General features: G+C 37.7%; 1 protein-coding gene across 2 annotated transcripts; it reads left to right on the forward strand.

Annotated features, from left to right (window-relative positions):
• The first annotated feature begins 7,177 nt into the window (after positions 1 to 7,177).
• On the forward strand, positions 7,178 to 10,374 carry LOC147617794 (metal tolerance protein 11-like). 2 transcript variants are annotated; one of them, XM_086776046.1, is made up of 6 exons: positions 7,178 to 7,522; positions 8,208 to 8,314; positions 8,693 to 8,947; positions 9,028 to 9,108; positions 9,207 to 9,440; positions 9,778 to 10,143. In XM_086776046.1, the coding sequence occupies exons 1-6, from the start codon at positions 7,249 to 7,251 to the stop codon at positions 9,940 to 9,942; spliced, it is 1,116 nt and encodes a 371-aa protein (XP_086632172.1). In that variant the 5' UTR covers positions 7,178 to 7,248; the 3' UTR covers positions 9,943 to 10,143. The 2 variants fall into 2 exon arrangements, with proteins under 2 accessions (XP_086632172.1, XP_086632171.1); XM_086776045.1 differs by having other exon boundaries at positions 7,180 to 7,522; positions 9,800 to 10,374.
• The last annotated feature ends 11,888 nt before the right edge of the window (positions 10,375 to 22,262 follow it).

Genomic DNA, 22,262 nt, shown 5'->3' on the forward strand with positions numbered 1-22,262 from the left:
TGTACAAAGATAAGTTAGCCGTAGAATGATGGGTGTATATACAAGTCGGGGCAAAAAACCTCCTAAGGAGGGAAAAAGTGCCCCGGCGGTCCTAAGTGTGTTCACACACATCACTGCCTATATATATGGCAACAACTCGGGCTAACATTGTATATACGTTCAATTGCACGTTTTGGCCCCTTGGGAGGGCAGGGAGGACTATGTATGGTCATTGGCGGATGCATGGCCGGCAGACCATTGTGGATCGCGGGGTCATTGTGCCTAGTAGAGCGCAGTATGTTATTCTGAGGATGCACAATGAGCACATTGGTGTGCTCAATGTCTATGTGCCCAATCATGCTAGTGCCAGAGCAGAGTTGTGGACCCTTGTTACAGATGCATTGCCCGAGGCCGCACATTGGTGTGTTGGGGGAGACTTCAACATGCTTGAGGAACCAGCCCCGATAGGGGTGGAGGCAGTCATGTTACAGTGCACGGCACGGAGCTTGCAGCTTGGGAGCGATTCTATATGACACTGCGGATCACTGATGCATGGCAGCATGAGGCTTTCTCCCGTTCTCAGGACAATCTTAGTTTTTCTCGATCGGATCGCCGGCGGCAGCAGCACGAAGGGACTAATTTATCACGGATTGATCGCTTCTATGTGGGCGACAGGGTCGCGGAGCGTGGTGGCTCCGCTGGCATTCTCGTTGTGGCACCTCTTTTGTAGACCATGCGCCAGTTATTTTGACTCTTGAGGAGAGGACATGGGAGACCAGCTTGCAGTTGAGGATCCCAGAGAGGATACTTACAGACCCCAGTCTTTTTGAGGACATTGAGAGGATATGGCAAGATAGCCAGAGCTCTGACCTGGATGTCGCAGGCCAGTGTGCCCAGGGGCTCATCGAGCTCAGCTCTTTTTTGCACGCTACAGCCTTGACACGGCTAGGAGAGACACGAGAGCGGGAGCATTGCTTGAGACGCAGCCTTGCTTCGCTCCAGTGCCTTCAGGAGTAGCAGCCCACATGTGAGTGGGTGGCGTCCCAGCTGAGCCAGGCACATCAGGAGGTTCGAGAGGCAGAGGAGCAGAGACACGAGTTTTACTATCATCGCCAGGCCTCACAGTGGACTCAGCTTGGTGATAAAGTGACTGGGGAGTTTTTTGAGATCATCGGACCCCGCCATGCTCGAGCAGGAGTACGCAAGCTTAGGAGGCAGGACGGATCGTTAGCCACTGAGCCCGAGGAGATTAGAATTATTGCCATTGAGTTCTACAGTGACCTGCTTTCAGCGGAGCCAGCCACGGCGGAGGCACATGATGCTTGCAGACAGACTGTGTGGACCCATGTGCAGAGGATGGTCACAGATCGTATGCGCATAGCTTTTGGGTGCGCCCCTTTCAGAGGATGAGCTTGTTGAGGCTTTGAGGGCCCTCCCGCGTCATAGTTGCCCTGGGGAGGATGGTTTGACGCCTGCCTTTTTTATGCGCTATTGGGACCTTTTGGGGCCAGGCCTCCGCAGGGGTTTTCAGCATGTTTTGGACACTGGGGTGATGCCACAGAGTTTTTCAGAGGGCTTGATCTTTCTTATCCCCAAGGGGGAGGGAATGTCAGATGATATTCGGCAGTGGAGGCCTATTATGATCCTCAATATTGTTTACAAGGTCCTAGCCAAGGCCTTGAGTTTGAGGATCCAGCCCTTCCTTGGGGATTTGATTCATGCTACCCATCAGGCTTTGTCAACAAGGAGCGCAGTATCCTTGACAACATCTTCACCTTCTGGGAGGCGACGGCCCGAGCTAGGTTTCTCGGAGAAGAAGAAGCAAGAATGCACACAACACACAATGTATTAGATTGTGTCAATGCACAAAAGATAAGTTAGCCCTAGAATGATGGGCGTATATACAAGCAGGGAAAAAAACCTCCTAAAGAGTAAAAAAGTGCCCCGGTGGTCCTAAGTGTGCTCACACACATCACTGCCTATATATATGGCAACATAATGCTCAAGAAAGCTAATTTAGTGCTTGTGGGCAAGGTATTTGCATTGACTAGATTTAGTGTGCATGTATTTCCCATGTGTTTAGATCATGCCTTTAATTGGGTTGTGCTATACTATACATATTTCGTATTCTATATGATGACATGAAGTAGAGTCCCTTTTCATGTTAAGTCATGGTGGAGAGGTACAAAGAGCAACATCTATGGTTTGTTAATACAAGAGACCAAATGCATAGTACATATACATTTTGCATGTGTAAGATCCCTCCTACTCGTGTTTAAAGAAAATATTAAATAAAAGAAATAAATTGGCTCAAAACTAAAAATTCTTGAAGAATAAAATTACCCACATAGGTTAATTATTCAAAAATAAGAAAAAGCCTTTGAATATTAATTTTTAGGTGCTAACCCTAAAATTTTCTAAGATTCCTATACTCAGAAAATTATAAAAGTGCAATTGTGCACATATGTATGTATACTCCTACTTGAAAGCACTTAGATCCCATATAAATTTGAAAAATTGGAACCCATAATTAAATTCGGGATGTGGGGTTTAACCTAGGACTAAGAGCTTGGGCAAACATGTTGGTAGCGTCTTGAAAAAAATAAATTAAATAGGTTTAGCCTAAGTGTGTGCATTCCTTTGGGAAAATTAAATTAAATGGTCTAAGGTTGGGTTCAAAACCATGGTTTGCATTAAAACAAGGTGGGAAAGTGGAAAGTATTTTAGGTACTCATGGTTTTACCAAGGTGGTTTGTGGAAAGTGGAAAAAGTTGATGGTTTTGAGTTTAGCTAGTGGTTTGGTGGTGTCGGTCTCCCTTAGCTTTAGTTAAACTTGAGTTCCATTTTAGGTAGCCCACAAAAATCCAGGTATGCATGTAGCTTGAGCCACCTAGAATTGGGCTTTAACTCATAGAGCATTTGTGGTGTATGCATAGGATAAAACTCCTATAAAAACCTCTTCCTATGCATGAAGCTTGAGCCACCTAGAACTGGGCATTAACTCATAAAGCATTTGTGGTGTATGCATAGGATATCACTCCCATAAAAACATCTTCCCCCAAGCTAGAATTCCATGAATTTTTATGTGTACTTCTAGGTTGTCATAATCCCCCATTTACTCTTCTTACAGTGTGTACTACCTATTTTACTTAGCCTAGGTACTTCTACCTTGACTTCTATTCATTTATTGCACTTGTTGAAGCTTCACTAAAGTTAAGGGAGAAAAAATCATGGCTTTTTGGGAGACTTGGAGACTTTCTACAATACCTACAACACATCAAAATCAAGCCTAAGCATCTTTGCTAGTAGGTGATTTATCCCTTAGTCATTTTTAAAAAATTTCTCAAGTACAAATGTACCCATGATGCAATTAAACCCTTATATTATTATAATAAATAAGGAAATAAAAATTAATCAAGCCTTGATGACCTTTTGCTTAAGGTAACCATTAAATGTGTAAAAACCTTTAAGTTGATCTTACTATAGATTATTTTTTAGTCTTTATTAGATGGAGAACTTATTTCATTTAGATAAACCCATGGGTAAGAAATTATGTCTTAAATTTGAAAGACCTTTCAACCTTAGGATAATTAATAATTCACAATGTGCCCAAGATAAATTGAGCCAATTTATGCATATAAACCCTATTTTTAGACATAGTTTATGGTTGAAGGCACTTAACTAATGATTCATACTATAACTTAGAAGAAGAAGAAAATATAATAATATACCAAGCTAATACTAGTATAAGAGTAATTCAGAATGGGAGGATTGAGATGCTCATAGGTATACCCTCCTATTCGTTTAAGAGAAATAGGTAAGTTATTCAAGATGTGCACATGCCAAACTAGTGTAACCTAGATACACTTTTAACTATATAGGGCCTCATACCATAGCTTTCATATGGAATAACCTTAGAAAAGGTGGTAAAATAATAAGAACCAGCTCTTGTTAATGACTAAAATAGTGGAAAGAGAATCCTTGTAAACGTGACCATAATCCCAATAAAGGCCTAGTCATCTTTAAAGAGATCTCAAATACCTGCTCTAATGGAAATTATCCCTAGAGAGATCAGAATTAAAGGTGAGTTTAATGACAGTAGGTAGAATTATATAAAATAGAGCTTAAGTTTAGAAAATTCTAGAAGAGACTTATCCTAGAGGGATTCTCTTCTAAATTTAAGGAATAAAAAGCTCTTAAAGAAAGGATGAGAAGCCAAAGACCCACCTTGGAGACATCAAGTTTGTTGAAAAGCTAAACGCTTGTGATACTAAAATTAAGACCTCAGCATAAACATTAGAAAGATGACAAAAACTTAGGTGAAAACCGTGGAGAAATAAGAAAAGCCTCAATGTTAGAAAAAATACTCGAGACTTTAAGCAAAAAGTGTGTAGATTAGAATCAAGAGACCTGGTGTCTTGGTCTAGATTAGAATCAAGAGACCTGGTGTCTTGGTCTAGTGAAAGTATAGATTAAGGCTTGTCTTAGCAACAATGGATCAAATCAGACACAAGTAACCTTGGGACTTAACCTACAAATTGAAAAGATTGGAATTGTTATTCAAAGGCTTGGATGGAAAGTAGTTGGATCAGGAAACGTATTTGGAGGTTCAATGGAGAACTGAGACTGTCTCATCGAAACTTGTGATGGTTTACCCTGTTTTGGCAATGCATGATTGCTTGATCTTATCTGATAACTGTTTGCATCCTGTTTGTAATATACTTAGTGGAATTATGAAAACACTTAGTGGAACTTGTGCTCAACTTATGATATCGAGCGTGGACCCAAATAAATGGGTGCTTTCCAAATGAAACCCAAAAAAATTGTTAGAAAAACTTGGGTAAAACGGGATATTTATTCTAGAAGTAGTAAAAATTCGAGTAGAAACATTTACTCCATGATCGAGGGTGATCGAGGGATAGAACGTCGGTAGTCTCTTTGATTCGTCTATTTGTGAGAAATATGGAGGGACACTTCCTTGGAGGAATCATACGCATTTCCTAGTGCAAAGTCTATTCTAGAACGGTTATAAGAGAGGCTATTGGAATAGCTCACATTACAACAATGTCGTAGTGCGAGGCCTTGAGTGAGATGCTCTATCCCTACATTAGTTTTCCGCTATAGCTATTTGAGTGTTTATAGGTGGTGGGGGTCTCATAGCATTCAAGCTATTTGAGTGTTTATTGGTGGTGGGGGTATCACAACATGCAACAAGGAGAAAGGAATGCTTCAAAAGCACAAAATCATGTCAAAATAGCAATATGGACTCACTAATCCAAGAATTGAAGAAACATCACATAGTATTCATGGAAATGGACTCACCATCTTAGCTTTGGTGGAAGATACGAGATTCTTACAAAAACAATTCTCATCAAAGGTATGACTTGAATTTCTAGTTTTCTAGGTATGATTCATCAAAGCTATGACTTACAAAAATAAACAAATGTTACAAAGTAACAAATGGTGGAGTCTAGCTTTAAGACATTATTGTCTACCACTTGTCTTTGTTTTAAGTGAAAGCATAGGATTTAGCATAAAATGTCAATGTGTTGTGATAGATTTAAGGTTTTTCTTTCATGGCTACCATGTTTCCACTCCTCTCCATTTCAAATTAAAGCATAAGATTTGTACTTTATGGAAGATCAAGTTCAACTCCCTTCTTTGTGTATGATTTTTTGACATTGGTAGGCTCAAAATACAATTTCATAAAAACCCATGTCGAAGATTTCGTCAAGATAAAAAAATGAACATGACATGCATCTTGATTCTTGAATTAAATATACAAACTCTTTGACACCTAGAACAAAGTGCATTGATGACTTTGTTAAATGAAAAAAGAAACTCGTTGTTCATAACAACTAGGAATCATCACAATGTAAGGGTGCATGCATTAAATTTTTTGGTATGTTTATAGGTTTTATAATAAGAATGTGCAATGTTGTACTTAAATAATTAAAGAGCATTACACAACCAAGAGTCTAGACCTTGAAAGTTGAAGTGTTATTGCTTGCCACATGTTGAGATGTCATACTTTTACTTTGGTCATACTTTTACTTTGGTACTAGTTACACCAACTAAACGACAATTTTTATGCTAAATCATGCTAGTGCTTCCACTTCATTATGTAAATATTAAGAAACCTTTCATGTTATTCCTTAGTAATAAAGCCTCTATCTCTTCTTAAGCAAGCATGGGTAGCACCATGGTAATTGTCACCATCCAACTTTGTATGTACTACGATGGGTCAATCGGTATTAACTAATTATTTGAAAAGTTAGGAGCTCAGGATTGCAACTTCTTGATTTTTCAAGATGCTTTTCTTATCTTGTATGCAATTGCTTTTCTTTTATTGTATGCAAGTGGATGATGTAGTCATTTAGGGAATTTGATGATAGCTACTTCTTACTGATATGAGATGCTTATCTCATCTTCTTTGCACAAGTAGAAACCCAATGAGGCCTTTTTTCCAAGTTGGTGGGTGAAATAAGCCTATAATGTGCTTTTAACAAGTGCCCAACTTGGGTGAGGATGGGGTGGGGTGGAGTGAACTGATTGGAAAGATAGATGCACAATAAATAAGTTGATGTTGAGGGTCTCCAAATAGGGCTCTTTCCCAAGGGGAGGGATTACAAACGACAAGAAAGTGGAGATAAACAATCCACAAAATGCATGTAAACATATTAAGGAGTTTTGCCTCTTCACTCATATTTCTATCCATGCTTTCTAATTAATCTTTAAAAGGTGGTTACACTTGGATGAAAGTACAAAGAAAATGCTTATTCAAAGATTACTATCCTCCTCAGGGACTAGCTAATCACCTCAAAATCATGAGTAGACGTACTTTTGGCACACAACACTTCTAGCCCACCAATTCACAAGACACATGTATCTTGATGTGATGGCTCCACTTACAAGTAGGGAGAGTTCAGGGTGTGTTTTGTAACTAGTTCGAGTACTTGTCCATGTTATAGGCAAGTCGCCACCCTTTGGCAACTTGAAGATGGGGGTGAAGTCCCATTGAGCAAAAATATATTTTCTCTTTTCAAAGATGTAAAACCAAGAATGAAAAAGTGAAAGCAAATTTGGAGGGTTGTAACATTACAAATCCTCCAATTTTGTTAATTGCAATTACACTAAATTTGGCTTCTTTTGGCTGCATATGAATCCACACTTATTAGGAGATTACTAAACAATAGTTGCCTTGTGTTGTTTTTGTGTGTGTCAACTTCATTGAAATGCCCACATGTGACATCGTGGTAGCCATGGCTTATGCACAGCTTCAGGCTCCCATCATCATTGCGTAGTTGTCTTCTTCAAAAGCACTCTCAAAAGCAAGAAAACGCAGCTCCAAATCTCTCCTCTGCAGCTTTCATGGCCGACCTAGAAGAGGTGGCAGATGTTTCAAGCTCGTCAGTGCACACAATTGATCCTACAGACGAGAATCAATGGCGCCTGACCCCGGACAGGCTTCTTGCTTACACCTTGCAAGGGCCTACTCCTGCAACAGACCCTCGAAAAGAGTTAAAATGCTGTAGGTCGTTTGGTGAGTTCCTTAAGATTTTAAGGGCCAGACTACTGTAAACTCTACCAGGATTAGGGTTTCTTTGTATTCTACCAAGGTAATACTAAGGGTTAGGGTTTGAGTGAACTTCCCTCTATGGTGAGGGTTTCTGATCCACCGAATCGGTTCTTGATCATGTCCTATGTCAGGCAGCTGCTCATTGCAGGAGGGTAGATCATTCTTAGGGTTAGGGTTCTTAATGGTTTTTTTTTTTGGCTGAAGGAACAACCCTCCTAGGATTAGGGCTTCTGGTGTTTTTTAGCTGCAAACTCCCCCGGAGGCTAGGGTTTTTATGCCTGGCTGTCACATTATGTTATCAAACTCTGGGATCAGTTCTGGCCGCCCATGAAGGTTGTGTGCCTCTCCATGTCTCCGCCCATATTACGGGTGGTGAATAATGTGTAACCAGCCTATAACTTACTCTTTGAACATGCTATAGAAGGAGCTATGTGCAACTGTTTCATTGCCCAAAGGGTTATTTGCTGAGTTGTTTCTACATGATGCATCTAGGGTTAGGGTTTTTACATTTGACAACAATGTACAATCTTGTCATTAACAAGTTTGGAACTAGAGCGAGTGGATTTGAGCAGAAGGAAGTTTTTTCCCTCTGATCTCTTTATTTACAGCATGGATATAATGATCATTCAAGATGGTTTTATGGTTGCAGATGGCCCAAGAAAACGAGTTGACAAGTATAATGAGCACCGAAACCGCATGCTCGAGGAATTTGGAAAGCTTGATGAGATACTACTGGTGGACAAGCTTGGTTCACCTGTAAGTTTGCTTTTATTTACGTTCACCTTATGCACTGGTGTATGAGTGCGTTCCCCCCTATCCGGGATGGAAGAGCAATCTTACACACCCCCCCCCCACCCCCCCCCCCCCCCAAACGCGGTCTCTTTCTTTTCTCCTGGGATTACCATACTGGAGAATTAGGAAAAATCCCAAGACTTGGTAATTTTCTTTTCAATCTACTTTTCGGTGTGTCTTAAGCATACAAACTCGAAAGTTGTTTGGGGCTGTCAACTGAACCTTAGGAATGTCATGTAACCAGCCTTATTGCCAGGATAAAAGTGCATACCATGATTTAGGCCTTAATATTGGTAGGCAATAAGACTTGAAACGAATGTGACTGACATCTGGCCTGTACAGTCTACTCAATCCAAGGTTGCAGCCGCTACGAAGTGGGAGGCTTTTGCAATAAATATCTCAAACTTTGCCAATTTCTCAATCTTTGCAGCTACTGTGTTTGTGGCAGCATTGAGTGGTTCGCTTGCACTTATTGCCTCGGCATTAGATTCACTCTTGGACCTCATGTCTGGCCTTATACTCTGGTTTACTTCTGTGAAAATGAGGAAGCCTAGTCCACATACATATCCAATCGGGAAGCAGCGGATGCAACCTGTGGTAAGCATTTCACTGGATTTGCAGTCTTAAGCACCAAACTGCTTTTTTGAATGCTTGTACCTACCATATATTGTGTGCAGGGTATTCTTGTGTTTTCAGCAGTAATGGCATCTCTAGGCCTCCAAGTCGTGTTAATTTCAGTGCAGAGGCTTATCACCAAGGCAAGCTTTTACATTTGTATACGTCGGGTTTCAGAGGTTACCACAACCACAAGGCCAGAAAATCACGACTTTCACTAAGCTCGTTTCTTGGGTTTCAGGAAAAGCAAGTGGATTTGCAAGGCCACAAGGCATATTTAGTGATTGTGATTATGGGGATTTCCATAGTGGTCATGTTTGCTTTAGCACTCTACTGCCAGATGTTCAAAAGCAAATTAGTGAAAGCATATGCAGATGACCACTTTTTTGATGCACTGACAAATTGTGTCGGCCTTGCCTCTGCAATTCTGGCTGCGAAGTTCAGATGGTGGATTGACCCTTTGGGTGCTCTGTTGGTAAGTTCTCTTTTTCACATGCAGACATACTGTGGAATAGTGGTGTTTTCCTGTTACGAGCACCCATGCTCTCAGGGTTTGTGGGCATCCCTCTTTTAAGTTTTCCCTCTTCTGTCATCAAGCCAAGGGCACATTTTTTTTGAAGAATTTGGTGTTGTACTGCTTGTTAATTATGTAATAAGGGCATTGAAGAGAGCCAACACAGTAAAGGCATGCCTTGAATCCATAAGTGGTGCCTGCTTGTGGCTACTTTTTCACATCAATTATGAAGATTATTCTGCCGTGATGCCCATTTGTGTGTGAGTTACCGAGTGTAATAATGCTGTGTGTCTGACAGTGTATTCCTACTGTTGCTCCAGCTTGCAATCTATACGATTTTATGCTGGACAGGAAAGATCCGAAAGAACGTAAGATTGCTGGTAGGGAAGACTGCTCCACCCGAGGTACTACAGAAGATCACATATCTATGCTGGAATCACGACAAGCGAATACTGCAGATTGATACAGTGAGGGCATATTCGTGTGGAGGAGAGTATGTTGCAGAGGTAGACATAGTGTTGCCAAAGGAGATGCAGCTGGGTGAATCCCATGACATTGGAGAAGGTTTGCAAAACAAGCTGGAGTCCCTCGCCTTTGTAGAGCGTGCTTTTGTTCATGCTGATTATGAGGTGTCTCACAAACCAGAGCATTCTGTGTAAATTATGCAAAAGGATGAGCATTTCTTGTAAGTTCAGCAAAAAATACTACTACAGAAAGGTGCACTGTAGCTTAGGTCACAAAGATACTTTTCATGCTCTCTGCTCTAGTGCATTGCCCTCATGCTCTATGCTTGTGCACCATCTGTCTTCTCAAGGGAGCAAAACTGTGTGTGTGTGTATGTACACTAAGATATTTTCTGTTGTTAATACTGCATGCACTCATCACTTGAACTTTTTACCCTCTTCTTGCTGGAATTCACCACCACCTGCTGGAGCCTTTTTGATGCTTTGATTTGATCTAGCATGAGAAGGGAAACCATAAATCAATAGTGAGTTATTAGGACACAGTAACAAGAAAATAGGAGCTTGGAATAATTTTAACACTAGTTTGGTAGCTAAGGAGAACATAAATATGTCTTTTCAAGTGTTTGCTAAAAAAATCATATCTTGTGAATGGGAGTGGTATTTTAGCATCTCTTCTAAGGCTTGTTTTCATGATTGTAAATAACTTTAGAAAATTATTAAAAATGATAGAAATAACCTTAAATATAACTGATAAATCACCATAAGTAGAGGTATATCTAGCATTATAATCTAGATAGGTTAGAATTTATAAAATAGGTTCTTACATGCAAGAAAAAAGATAATCTTGACTCATAAATTTTTTCTAAACCTTACATAGTATTTAAGAGATGAGAGGGATTTTCAATGACAAAAAAGCTATTGCATTAATAATTAATGTAATTAAATTTACTTCTTAGAATCTTTTTCTAGTTGTTAGACTTTGATACTCAAATATGACAATAGTGTGAACTTATATGGTAATTTACTTTAGCTATACTAATAAATCAATGTCTCTACTAACGTAAGGAGTTAAGAATACATAGTTAAACATTTCGATTTAGCTAGTAGACAAGGTGATGGTCTCAGCTTTAAAAAACTGCATTGGTAATAAAACAGCGTATATGAATCTTGGCTTATATTTGAATCATCTTTAGTAAAAAGGTTATAGGATGAGTGTTTATTATTATACAAAATGATTAGATATTTCACTTAAAGCTCTATGAGATGTTTAAAAATCCATCAAGTCTTTTATTTTATAATAATAAATATAGTTGAAAATTTGTGAACTTTCGTCTAAAACAAAGTGTCTAAAAGGATAGGTATATGTGTAATCGTTCCGCTCTTACAAAATGTCTAGTGAAGAATAACATTGTATAGAACATGTATGCAAAATTTGGTTCTAGTCTATAATTATTTGATTAGCTATAAGTTATTTTTTTAAAAGACATCTAGATACCTTAGAATTTTTATTAAGACTTAAAATTTTGAAGTTCTAGTTGTTTTTCGAGCCTTAGATAATTGTATTATATCATATATATGTTTGTGAAGCAATACATATTCAAAAACTTTGCAAAACAATGAAAAATTAGTTAATTAAAGCTTTTGATCAAAATAGAGTTAAAAATAGCTATGTATTTTGATTGTAATTTGGCTTATAAATTCTAATGAAATTGAAAAGCTTAGAGGTAATCAATGTGATCTTAAAAAATCTCAAATTTTTATTATTATGTATATGATATGAAAAAAGAAAACCTTTGATTTTCACTATCTATATGTCCTAAATAATTTCATGAAGTTGGTTAGTAAAGAGGATATAAATATATCCACGGACACTTTTATGTCCTATTACCAAACTAGTGTTAAAGTGATTTTGGTTTATAGTGTTGTGTAGAGAGATATGGCATTATCAAAAGAAAAAGGAGAATTGTGGGGTGAGTTGGTGGGAAGGGACACTTATATGTGGGAGCTTGGGAATGTATTGAAGAGACTATAGGTGGAAGTGTTGAAAGTGTAATCATAACAAAAAAGTAGTTAAGAGTAGGATCATTTATGAGATTGGGTTGTAAGAAAGTGCAAGCATAAAAAAATTACATTTCTTTACTTGCAACTTAAATTTTTATTGATGGTTACACAATTGCACATTACTAGAGGGTTCTTTTAAGTGATGAAACTTAAAACCACCTTGTTTGGGAAAGTTCCATAGAAATCTAATTAATTAAAGTAAAAGGTTTTTTTCTTGTCTATTATCTTTCATGTTACAACATAATCATGACAAGATAGCACTAAGAATGTTTCTAAGTAAGTTTTTCATGAAGCATAGGGACATAAAATTGGATGAGTGTAAAAGATGAAAAGTTCTTAAGTTGATAGGAAGAGTAGAAATATGAGACCTTGAGTATAGCAATGTGAGGCCTTGAGTAAATAGAAGAAAGAGTAGGAATATGAGACCTTAAGTAAAGAAATAATTATATAAAACTTGATGAGATGGAAAGACCGAATGTAAAAAGAGAAAGGTGGAGGAATATCTTGGATCTAAGAAGAAGTTTATATGAAATCAATGTTTTAATGAGAGCCAAATAGCAAAAAGTAGACCAAATAATCACGAAGTATAAACTTAAAACACCATTATTTTCTTTTTCAAAAGAGAAGATTGTCTTTTAAAGTATATACTTAAAACACCTTTATATGCTATGTCAAAAGAAAGATTGCCTTTCTAAGGTTTTATTATGGGGGTTTTTGGCACCTATGGAAGAATTTCGTCAAATTTGATAGGTGGAATGTGGTCAACAATCTTTAGGTAAAGTGAGATATATCTTGGAAAATGTGGGGGAGCTTAAATAATGAGTTTCATTCTAAGAGTTCACAAGTTTTTTTGGGTCACCTATGACACAAGTTGGAAACTTCTCTTAGGAGATAAAAATAGGACTTACTATGTCACGGGATCTCTTTTGTACTTCTTAAAAAATTAATTAAAAACTCACAAATACATTAAAATTTAAAACAAAGACTTGAATCAAATTGATATATCAAGAACATAGCATAGCATAAGACAAGAGAAATAGAATAACATCACCATCAAAACAAGATTGGGTGCAATCTCCCTCCCATGCGTGTAGCTCCTCTTTCACGACATGAGTATTTAGAGAATTATATTCATAAAAATAGCCCAAAGAGCTAATAATAGTTGAGCGTACAAATTGGGTTTACTTTTTTTTTAAACTTCTGGGTATTTCTTTACATATTATTAACTATATGAAAGTTCCTAAGGTTTGTATATATAAAAGACCTTACTTAAATATAAATACTATTGGGTCTTTACACATGAGATAACTTTTGTGCATACTCCCACATATATAATAACCTTGTGCACACTCGCACTCCATTAAGCCGATTCCAGCACACATTAAATCAAGCATATTTTTTTTATGATTATTAATTCATTAAAAATATGATCAAATATAACTTGTAACATGTTAAGTTTATTTCCATCTAGGAAAAAATAAAGAATAGATCCAAGAGTATTGAGTTATTTTCAATATTTGGTTTACTTTATCAAGAAAACATCCAAGAGTATGGAGCTAGTTTTAACACTTACTTTACTTTGTCATTTGCATAATAGGAGATGGACTCGACCAAATAAATAATAGGAGAAGGACGTGACAAAATATCAAAGATTTCAAATAACATTTTTTAATGACCAAAGATTTTTCTTTGGCACCTACTTGACTGAGCCCTTGGCTTAATTTAAACACAACATGGTAAAAAATAGAGGTTTCTAGTTGCATTGTTAAGTGTCACCTATCCCCATTCTTCATAGGATTTAAAGCATGAAAATAGATATTGAAAAAAACTCATAGTTCAAGCTATGCTATGTTAGTGAGGGTGTCAAAAACTTGATCCTTGAGGCGTTCATGCATCCATTTCTTACAAAACCACGATGCCCTTTGATGACTTTGATAGTATTATGCTTCTTAAAACCTAGAAATGAAATTAAAATTCTCAATATGTGTTTGATGCTATTATGCTCCTCAACAACAACTGAGAATCGAACAAACTTCTCTACTACAAGATACAACTCTTTGAAATGTTGGCAGTTCTCTTCAAATAGCACATGCATCGTGTACCTTATATAAATAAATGTGCTCTCCTTGTAGATCATACCTTCATGGTTAATGTCATTGACTAACTTGGATAGATATGACAAAGTCTAGTATGGGTTATATCAAAACAAGGTTTGGAAAAAAGAAAGGCTTGCTTCAACCTAGAGCCGATTCAAATTTTTAAAAAATACCTCTCAAAATGGTGGGACGAAGAAGAAGAAATCGTGAAAAATTTGGAATTTTAGTTATATGCTAGTGAAAATATAAATAAAATACTATTTTAAATTATATATTATCTTCCACTTGTGGGGTAAACAAGGATTCACGTAGGTAAAAATAGTTTTTTAATAGTGGGACATGGGCTACTAAAGTTAATGGATTACTAATTAGAACCCTTTAAAAAGGATTCATGCATGGAAAAATAAATTTTAAACATTGGGTCATGGGCTATCAAAGTCAATGGATTATTGATTAGATCTATCTTCCTCTCTCTCTCTCTCTCTCTCTCCACACACACACACACACACACATATATATATATACATATACATATATACATATACATACATACATACATACATACATATACACACACACACACACATATGTGTGTGTGTGTGTGTGTGTATATATATATATATATATAGATTTCTCTATGGTGATTTGGGAATGCTCACGTGTCCATAATACAATGATTGGCATAGTGGGTGAGACCACTTAATACTAACGATTTAATACTCAATGATATTGGCATAGTATTTGGCGGCCATGCTAGTATTATTAGTTTTGTGGGTAATCTATGTGTTAAATACTAAGCTAGTGTACTATTGGTGTATGTATTTGTGCCTATTTTACAATTTCATGTCAAGATTGGTTATGTGAATTCCAATTAATAAAAACAAAGAACTCATTCCCTATCAACTAGGCGCCAAATTCATTTTTTCACCTAGGAGGATTACATTTTGTTAATCTCATATTTGAAATTAGCACTTGGTTTGTCAAGGATCTTAATACATGGAGACTTGCAATACCCACACTCTCTTCCAAGATAAGGATTGAATCAACAAACTATGAACAAGATAGTAATGTAACTCAAGATAGGCATAGACACGGACATAACATAAGTAAAATACCAGACACCAAAGCACATAAGTAGTGGGTTCAATATCCCCCTCCCCAACATCAGCAGCTCCACTTTCTTATGTGGGTATTTAAAGTTGTATTCATTAAAATTAGCCCTTGGATCCATAAATAGTTGCTACTTCCAAATTTGCTCTTGTACAAACATTAACCATAGCCATATAAAACCAAATGTAGCTCGCATACATGCGGCTAGAAGTAATAATATGGTAAATAGCTAAGTTGATGTTCTCACTCAATACTTATCGCCATCATCTTTCATTTCATAGCCTATACTCATTAAATTCAAACTCTCAGATATCAATCAATTAAACTTACTCACAACAATTAATTCTAACATGTATATAACAATTGGACTCACTCACAATTTCATGTATTACATAATTTATTAGACTCACTCAACAATCAATTCTAGAATCAATTGGACTCACTCACAAATCAATTCTCACATATAGCATGGTATAATCACAAACACATGAACACAAGGCCACCCATGATGAAAAGTATTAAAATGCATTCACCCATGATACTTTGTCAGTGTCAGTAAGCGTGCAAGCATATACTCAAAAATTAGTATTAAATTGGTGTCACCCAAGATACCCTTTTCTAACGTATAATGACGCATCAAGCGTCCTTAATGAATCATAGAGGGACTACATGAAACATTCCCTCTTTCTTGAGTTACAACTAACCTCAATTGTGTTTTGCTTTGTATGAACGAACAAGGTTAGGATATTGGTAGAAAATTTGCTTAGCCATAATCCAACATGCATAGGACGATTCTTGAAAGTTATTAGATACTTGGTGTAAGTATTTCCTGTTCTTGTATGCGTGTGTTGATGATAGAATCTGGTAAAAGAACTTCTTCTTGATCAACCAGTAAAGGTGGTCTTCATAAACTGGATGGGAAGGTAAAGGTCCTCTAAATGGTCTTAGAAGAAAAGAGTTGTGAATTTTCTAGTGGCGTAAGTATTTCTTGGATACTTGGTGTAATTATTTCATGTTCTTGTATGGGTGTGTTGATGATAGAATCTGGTAAAAGAACTTCTTGATCAACCAGTAAAAGTAGTTCTTCATAAACCGAATGGGAAGGTAAAGGTCCTTTAAATGGTCTCAGAAGGCTAATATGAAAAGAGTTGTGAATTTTCCAGTGGGTCAGTAGTAGTTGTAGTCTATAGGCTAGGTTGTTTATTTTTTTAATGATCTTGAATGGTCCATAAAGCCTCGATACAAGTTTGAGCACTGGATGTTTTTCCACACTTTTTAAACGTCTCTTTTCAATCTGCAAAAGTACATAGCCATTTTCTTTGAGAGATATATCCTTTAATGTCTTGTTTGCTTGAGTCACATAGCACTCTTGTGCAGACAGTATGGCTGCACGTACCTCACAAAGTATGATGTTAAAGTCAATAAGTGAAGTCATAGTAGCCTAGACCTTATGTGAAATCCTAATAGCTAGAATGGGCAAGGTTTTTCCATATATGATCTCATATGGAGCACAACCAGCAGCTGAATGAGGTGTATTGTTGTAAGCAAATTGTAGAAGATGAATGTATTTGTTAGCCTGGAAGTCCCTGGTGTGAACAAGGCCTACAAATGGGCACTTTTTACCCTGTGTTGGCAAGGGTTTTTCCCCTGTGTGAACACACTCTTGTGTGTTATCCACATCAGCCCTAGGGCTAGGTCTATGGTACTCTTATACTCCACTCATTTGGTTATCATTATTATCGAGTCCTTTCTAGCATTGAGCTCTGTCTCTCTCGCTCTCTGAGCTTCTCTACTGTCACTGTGTGTGCATGTTCGTGTGTGTCTGTGTGAGTGTGCAGAGCATCTTTTCCCTCATCCAACATTGGTATCAGATCCTATGTTTACAATGGCCTTGGTTTTTGTGCCAACAACTTAGAGAAGCGTTTATTGTCTCGGTTTAAATGCCTGCATTTGCATTCGGTTGATGGCTCCCGCCATCACCGATGTTTGCATTTGTTCTTGCCCTGACCTTGATGCCTTTCTTGTCATTAAGCATTGGCTCCTATTGCATTTTTTAGAGAGCTGGTTTCAAATCTTAGCTATAAAACCAATAGCTCATCAGTCTCTCTGAAGAAATGAATTAGGTGTACATTGGGTGGCCTTCTTCAGCTTTGCCATTGTACATCCTTTCATCGCGTTGCTGCCTTAAGCCTGGGTAAGCTCTTCCACTTTGCTCTTTCCATAGTTCTAGGGTTTTTGCCTCCTTTGAAAATTTGTCAGCTTTTCTTTCTGTTGTACATTGTGAGCAACCCTGCACACTAGCACTACACTCAACTTAAGGTTTCAGAAGCCTTCGGCTTTGGATTTTAGTCTCCGTCGAGTTCTACTTTTTTCTGTTGTCTAGGCTTTCAATTTTTAGCATTGGATATCTGCATCCGTCAATTTAACCCAGTCAGTCATTCTGTTTTCCATTTGGTGTTGGACTTTTGTGTCTGTCAATTCTGTTTGTTCAACCATTCAGCTATGTCACTCAGCTTGGCCTAGTTAGCAGTTCAGCATTTGGCTTTCCTTATTCAGCACTTGCACATTCAGCACTCAGCTTTCAGCTGTGCTCGATCAGCCATTCAACTATATCCGTCGATTTTGCATGGTCAGCAAATCAACCTTCAGTTTTTAGCTATCGGCATCGGACTTCTGCATCCATCATCTACATCAGTCCGCTTTGCTCGGTTAGCCATTCAACGTTTGACTTTTTGCATTCAATCAATCTACTTCAAGCACTCTACATTAAAGCATTCGACTTTAGCATTCGATGCTTAGCATTCTACTTAAAGCATTTGACTCTAGCATCAACCATTCAGTGTCAGCTATTTAGCCTCTCGACTTTAGGCACTCAGCTTCAACTTTTAGCCATTCAGTTTTAGCAAATCGACTTTCAGCGCTTGGCATTCAACTTTCAGCATTATCGTCAGCCATTAGCGTTTAGCATTTGATTGTGGGTTTTGATTTAGCTGTTAGTCATTCAAGCATTCAACTTCAGGCCCTTCGCATTCAACCATTCGGCTTTAGCACTCAGCCATTCAACCATTCAGCTTCAGGATTTCCACATTTTAGCCATTCGGCTTGAGCATTCAACCATTTAGCCTTCGGCCCTAGGCTTTAAGCAAATTACCTTGGCTTACAGTGCTTGGCGTTCAACACTTAGCTTTCAGTGTTTAGTTGTTTGCATTCAGTAGTTGGTCGGGTTTACTTCGTTGTTCAAGTTTACTTTTTTGGTCTGTACGTTTACAAACAAGAACATTGGTTACTTTATGCCTTTCACTGATGATTACACCCATTTCTATTGTGTGTATGGTTTGAAAGCCAAATCAGATTCCTTTTCATCTTTCCATTAGTTTCTTCCTATGGATGAAAAATCTTGCAACCATCAGCTCTTGACATTGCATTCCAATCAAGAGGGGGAATACCTGTCACATACATTTACAGCTTTTCTGCAGAGTCAGTTGTGCTGGTATTACTCATCAGTGTACTACTCCTTATACACCATAGCAGAATGGTGTGGATGAATTCCATAATCGTACACTCAAGGAAATGGCAAGATGTATGCTTAAAAGCAAGGATTTTCCATCTAGATTTTGGCTTGAAGAGCGGTCATGTGTGCTGATTATGTGATGAATCACTGTCTGATTAAAGCATTGAAATTTATGACCACTTATGTGACTTGGAAAGGCATAAGTCCTGTAGTCACCATATGTATATTTTTTATTGTCGGGCTTACGTGCATGTACTAGCACCACACAAACAGCAACTTGATGCATCTAGAGATGTCATTTTTGATGAATATGCCTCTCAACCTATGCTTTCATGTTGGTTACAACCATCAATTGATGCCCCATATGCGTTTGATACATTGTTGCCATTATTTGGTACATGTGTTGAATCAGCTAAGCCCACTTTGGCTCTGAATCAGCCTTCTACTGTTGGTGAAAGTCAGTAAATTCAGCAATTTGCTATTCCCGATATTGCTCCAAGCCAGCCACACTTTGATCCGGATATCTTGGGTGATGCATTTGTTGAAGAGGTTGTAGCTAACCATGATTCACAGAGAGTTCCCCACCTTGCGTGATAGCAAACTGACTCCACTTATGCCAAGTTAGACACGAGCTGCCTCTCGACATGCATCTCATTTCCTTAATGTAGCCCTTGTTGCTACCGCATGTAATGAGGAACCACTTTCTCATTTTGAAGCATTGGAGGATGACAATTGGGTTTCAGCCATGCGTTCAGAGTTGGTCTCCATTGGAACAGTGGTGGCCACTTCAAGTTGTGAAGCTAAGTACATGGCAGAATTCATAGCTACTGTGTGAAGTGTGTATGGCTCTGTCGTCTATTGGCAGATCTTGGTGTTAGACAATCGTATTCTACCACCATTTTCACTGATAGTCAGAGTACGTCTATTGGTAGATCTTGGTGTTAAACAACCATCTCCTACCACCATTTTCACTGACAATTAGAGCGCATCAGTAGTCGTGTGGAATCCCATTTTTCATGCACAGACAAAGCACATTGCGTTGCATTATCATTATGTCTAGGAAAGGCTCCATGTAGGAGATATTTCCTTGACTTATGTGCCCACACAAGAAAATATGGTAGATGGGTTTACCAAGTCCCTTTCGAGGAAAAAGTTTGAGGCTTTCTGCAAAGCTTTGAACTTATTACCTCTACCAGGGTAGTCTGCTACACCCTGTCCACATTCACACTCTTGTGTGTTATCCACATTTGCCCCATGGCTCGGGCTATAGTACTCTTGTACTCCAATCATCTTGTACTCCAATCATTTGGTTATCATTATTATCGACAAGTACTTTCCAACATCGAGCTCTGTCTCTCTCACTCTCTGAGATTCTCTTGTACGCCAATCATCTTGTACTCCAATCATTTGGTTATCATTATTATGTGACGAGTACTTTCCAACATCGAGCTCTGTCTCTCTCACTCTCTGAGATTCTCTATCACTATGTGTGCATGTGTGTTTATGTGAGTGTGCAACATCTTCTCCCTCATCCAATAGTATTAATACCAGATCTTTGGTTGAGAAGATATATAGGCTCTAAGTAAGTCAAGAATTGTATTATTTATGACTTCGGTTGACCATTAGCTTATGGATGGAAACCTGTTGTGAAATCTAACTTAGTACCTAAATTATCAAACAAAGTGGCCCAAAAGTGACTTCAAAATTTTGATTCTCGACGATAAGAAACTATGATTGAGGGTACGTTGTGATGTAAAAAAATTGCTTAATAAATAGTTTCGTGGCTTGTTGGGATGTTAGAGTCTTCTTACAGAAGGAATGAAATAGGCTTATTTACTAAGACAATCCACTATAGGCCAAATCATATAATTATGACCAGTTGTAGTAGTTAAACATGTAATGAAGTCCATGGATATTTTCTCCCAAGACTCAGAAAGAATGGGAAAAGGAATTAATAGTCCTTAAGTCTTTCCTTTGTAGGTTTTAATCTTTTGACAAACAATGCATTTAGCTACAAATTGAGCAATTTCTCTCTTCATAGAAGGCCAATAAAATTCTCTTGCCACAACTTGGAGAGTTGATGAAATGCCTCTATGTCCCATGTATGGAGGCTGGTGCTTCTCTTCCATGACCATGTGTCTAAATGGTTATGTTATGCATAGTCTCTTCTCAAAAAAGAGATAAAACTTCATTATAAGAATAATTACCATTAGGAGTCCAATATTGACTGTGCATGTCAATCCAAATTGGAGAGAAATCCGGGTCGTTCTTGTAAGTTTCCTTCATGGCTTCAAATGGTTCACTCTCCTACTAAGAGCGTCAGTTTTTACAATATTTTCTTTAGTTCATTAGTATTAGGTCATAAGCTGAAAAGTTTGGATGAATGATTCCCATTTGATATGTCGGTCAAAAATCAGGTGTTGTGAGAGTAAATGTTTGATGCTTTGTTGATCAGTTTTAATAAGGAATTCGGAACCCATGAGATAATGTTTCCAGATCCTAAGAGCATGTACTAAAACAATTAATTATTTGTCATAAGTACTATATTTTCTTTCTACTGGTTTCAATTTTCGACTCTTGCATGAGTACTGCCCCAATCCATAACCACTAGCATTGGTCACAACTACGAAAGAATGGTCTTGTGAAATCAAATAGTTGTAAAACTGGTGGGTAAGAACTTATTTTAGAGCATGAAAAGATTTATCATGTTGAGCAGTCCAATGGAATTGTTTAGTCTTCTTTAGGAGTTCAGTCAAGGGATGTGCAACATATGCAAAATTCTTGACAAACTCCTTATAGTAACAACATAGTCCCAAAAATAATCGTAAGTCATGTATGTCACGAGGTATGGGCCAAGTAACAATACTCTTGATATTTTTTGGATTTACGTGCAAATGTTTTCCTACAAGAATGTAAAAGTTGATGATGATGATGATGAAGCTATTGACGATGAGATCGAAGGATGCAATGTCAATGATGACAGGCAAATGGCGATGTGACGGCCTTGTCTACACATCAAATGTGTTGTTACAGTGTAGAAAAGCTAAAATTGAACAAAGATATTTCAAATCAACACTCTCCCAAGATGTCTACAAAAACCTTATAACATGTAAATGAGCCTCAAAAAACCTATTCAAAAACCTGAATAACGGTGCACCAACATTATTAACAAAGTTAACAACATGTTAGCATATGATATAATCAAAAGAGCACCTTGAGGAGGAGATGTTAAGGGAGTGAGGTCCAAGAGAACCTACTTTGATACTAATTGTTGGAGTGGAGACAAAGATAGCAACACACACACACAGATGCAGCAAAGCAAGCAGAGATAGAGAGAAGTACAATACTTGAAATAGATTGATGAGAATAAGTGTGTACAAATGATGTAACATGATTTATACACTCACTCATAAGAGTGTATACACATACTCAGAGGAAAAAACCTCCTAAGGAAGAAAAAAGTACCTCGACCCATTATTAGCTTATGTTTACACATTACCACCATATAAAAATTGCTACACACAGAAGTACAATACTTGAA

This window comes from Cibotium barometz, chromosome 36, assembly GCF_041138505.1.
Source record: "Cibotium barometz isolate CiBa-2024 chromosome 36, ASM4113850v1, whole genome shotgun sequence".
In the NCBI taxonomy this organism is placed as follows: Eukaryota; Viridiplantae; Streptophyta; class Polypodiopsida; order Cyatheales; family Cibotiaceae; genus Cibotium; species Cibotium barometz.

Excerpts from the sequence above, each read along its gene's own strand:
- LOC147617794 (XM_086776045.1), top strand. The coding sequence starts at position 7,249 with ATGCACAGCTTCAGGCTCCCATCATCATTGCGTAGTTGTCTTCTTCAA. Across the intron at positions 7,523-8,207 it reads AAAATGCTGTAGGTCGTTTG|ATGGCCCAAGAAAACGAGTT; the intron begins GTGAGTTCCTTA and ends TTATGGTTGCAG. Across the intron at positions 9,441-9,799 it reads ACCCTTTGGGTGCTCTGTTG|CTTGCAATCTATACGATTTT; the intron begins GTAAGTTCTCTT and ends CTGTTGCTCCAG.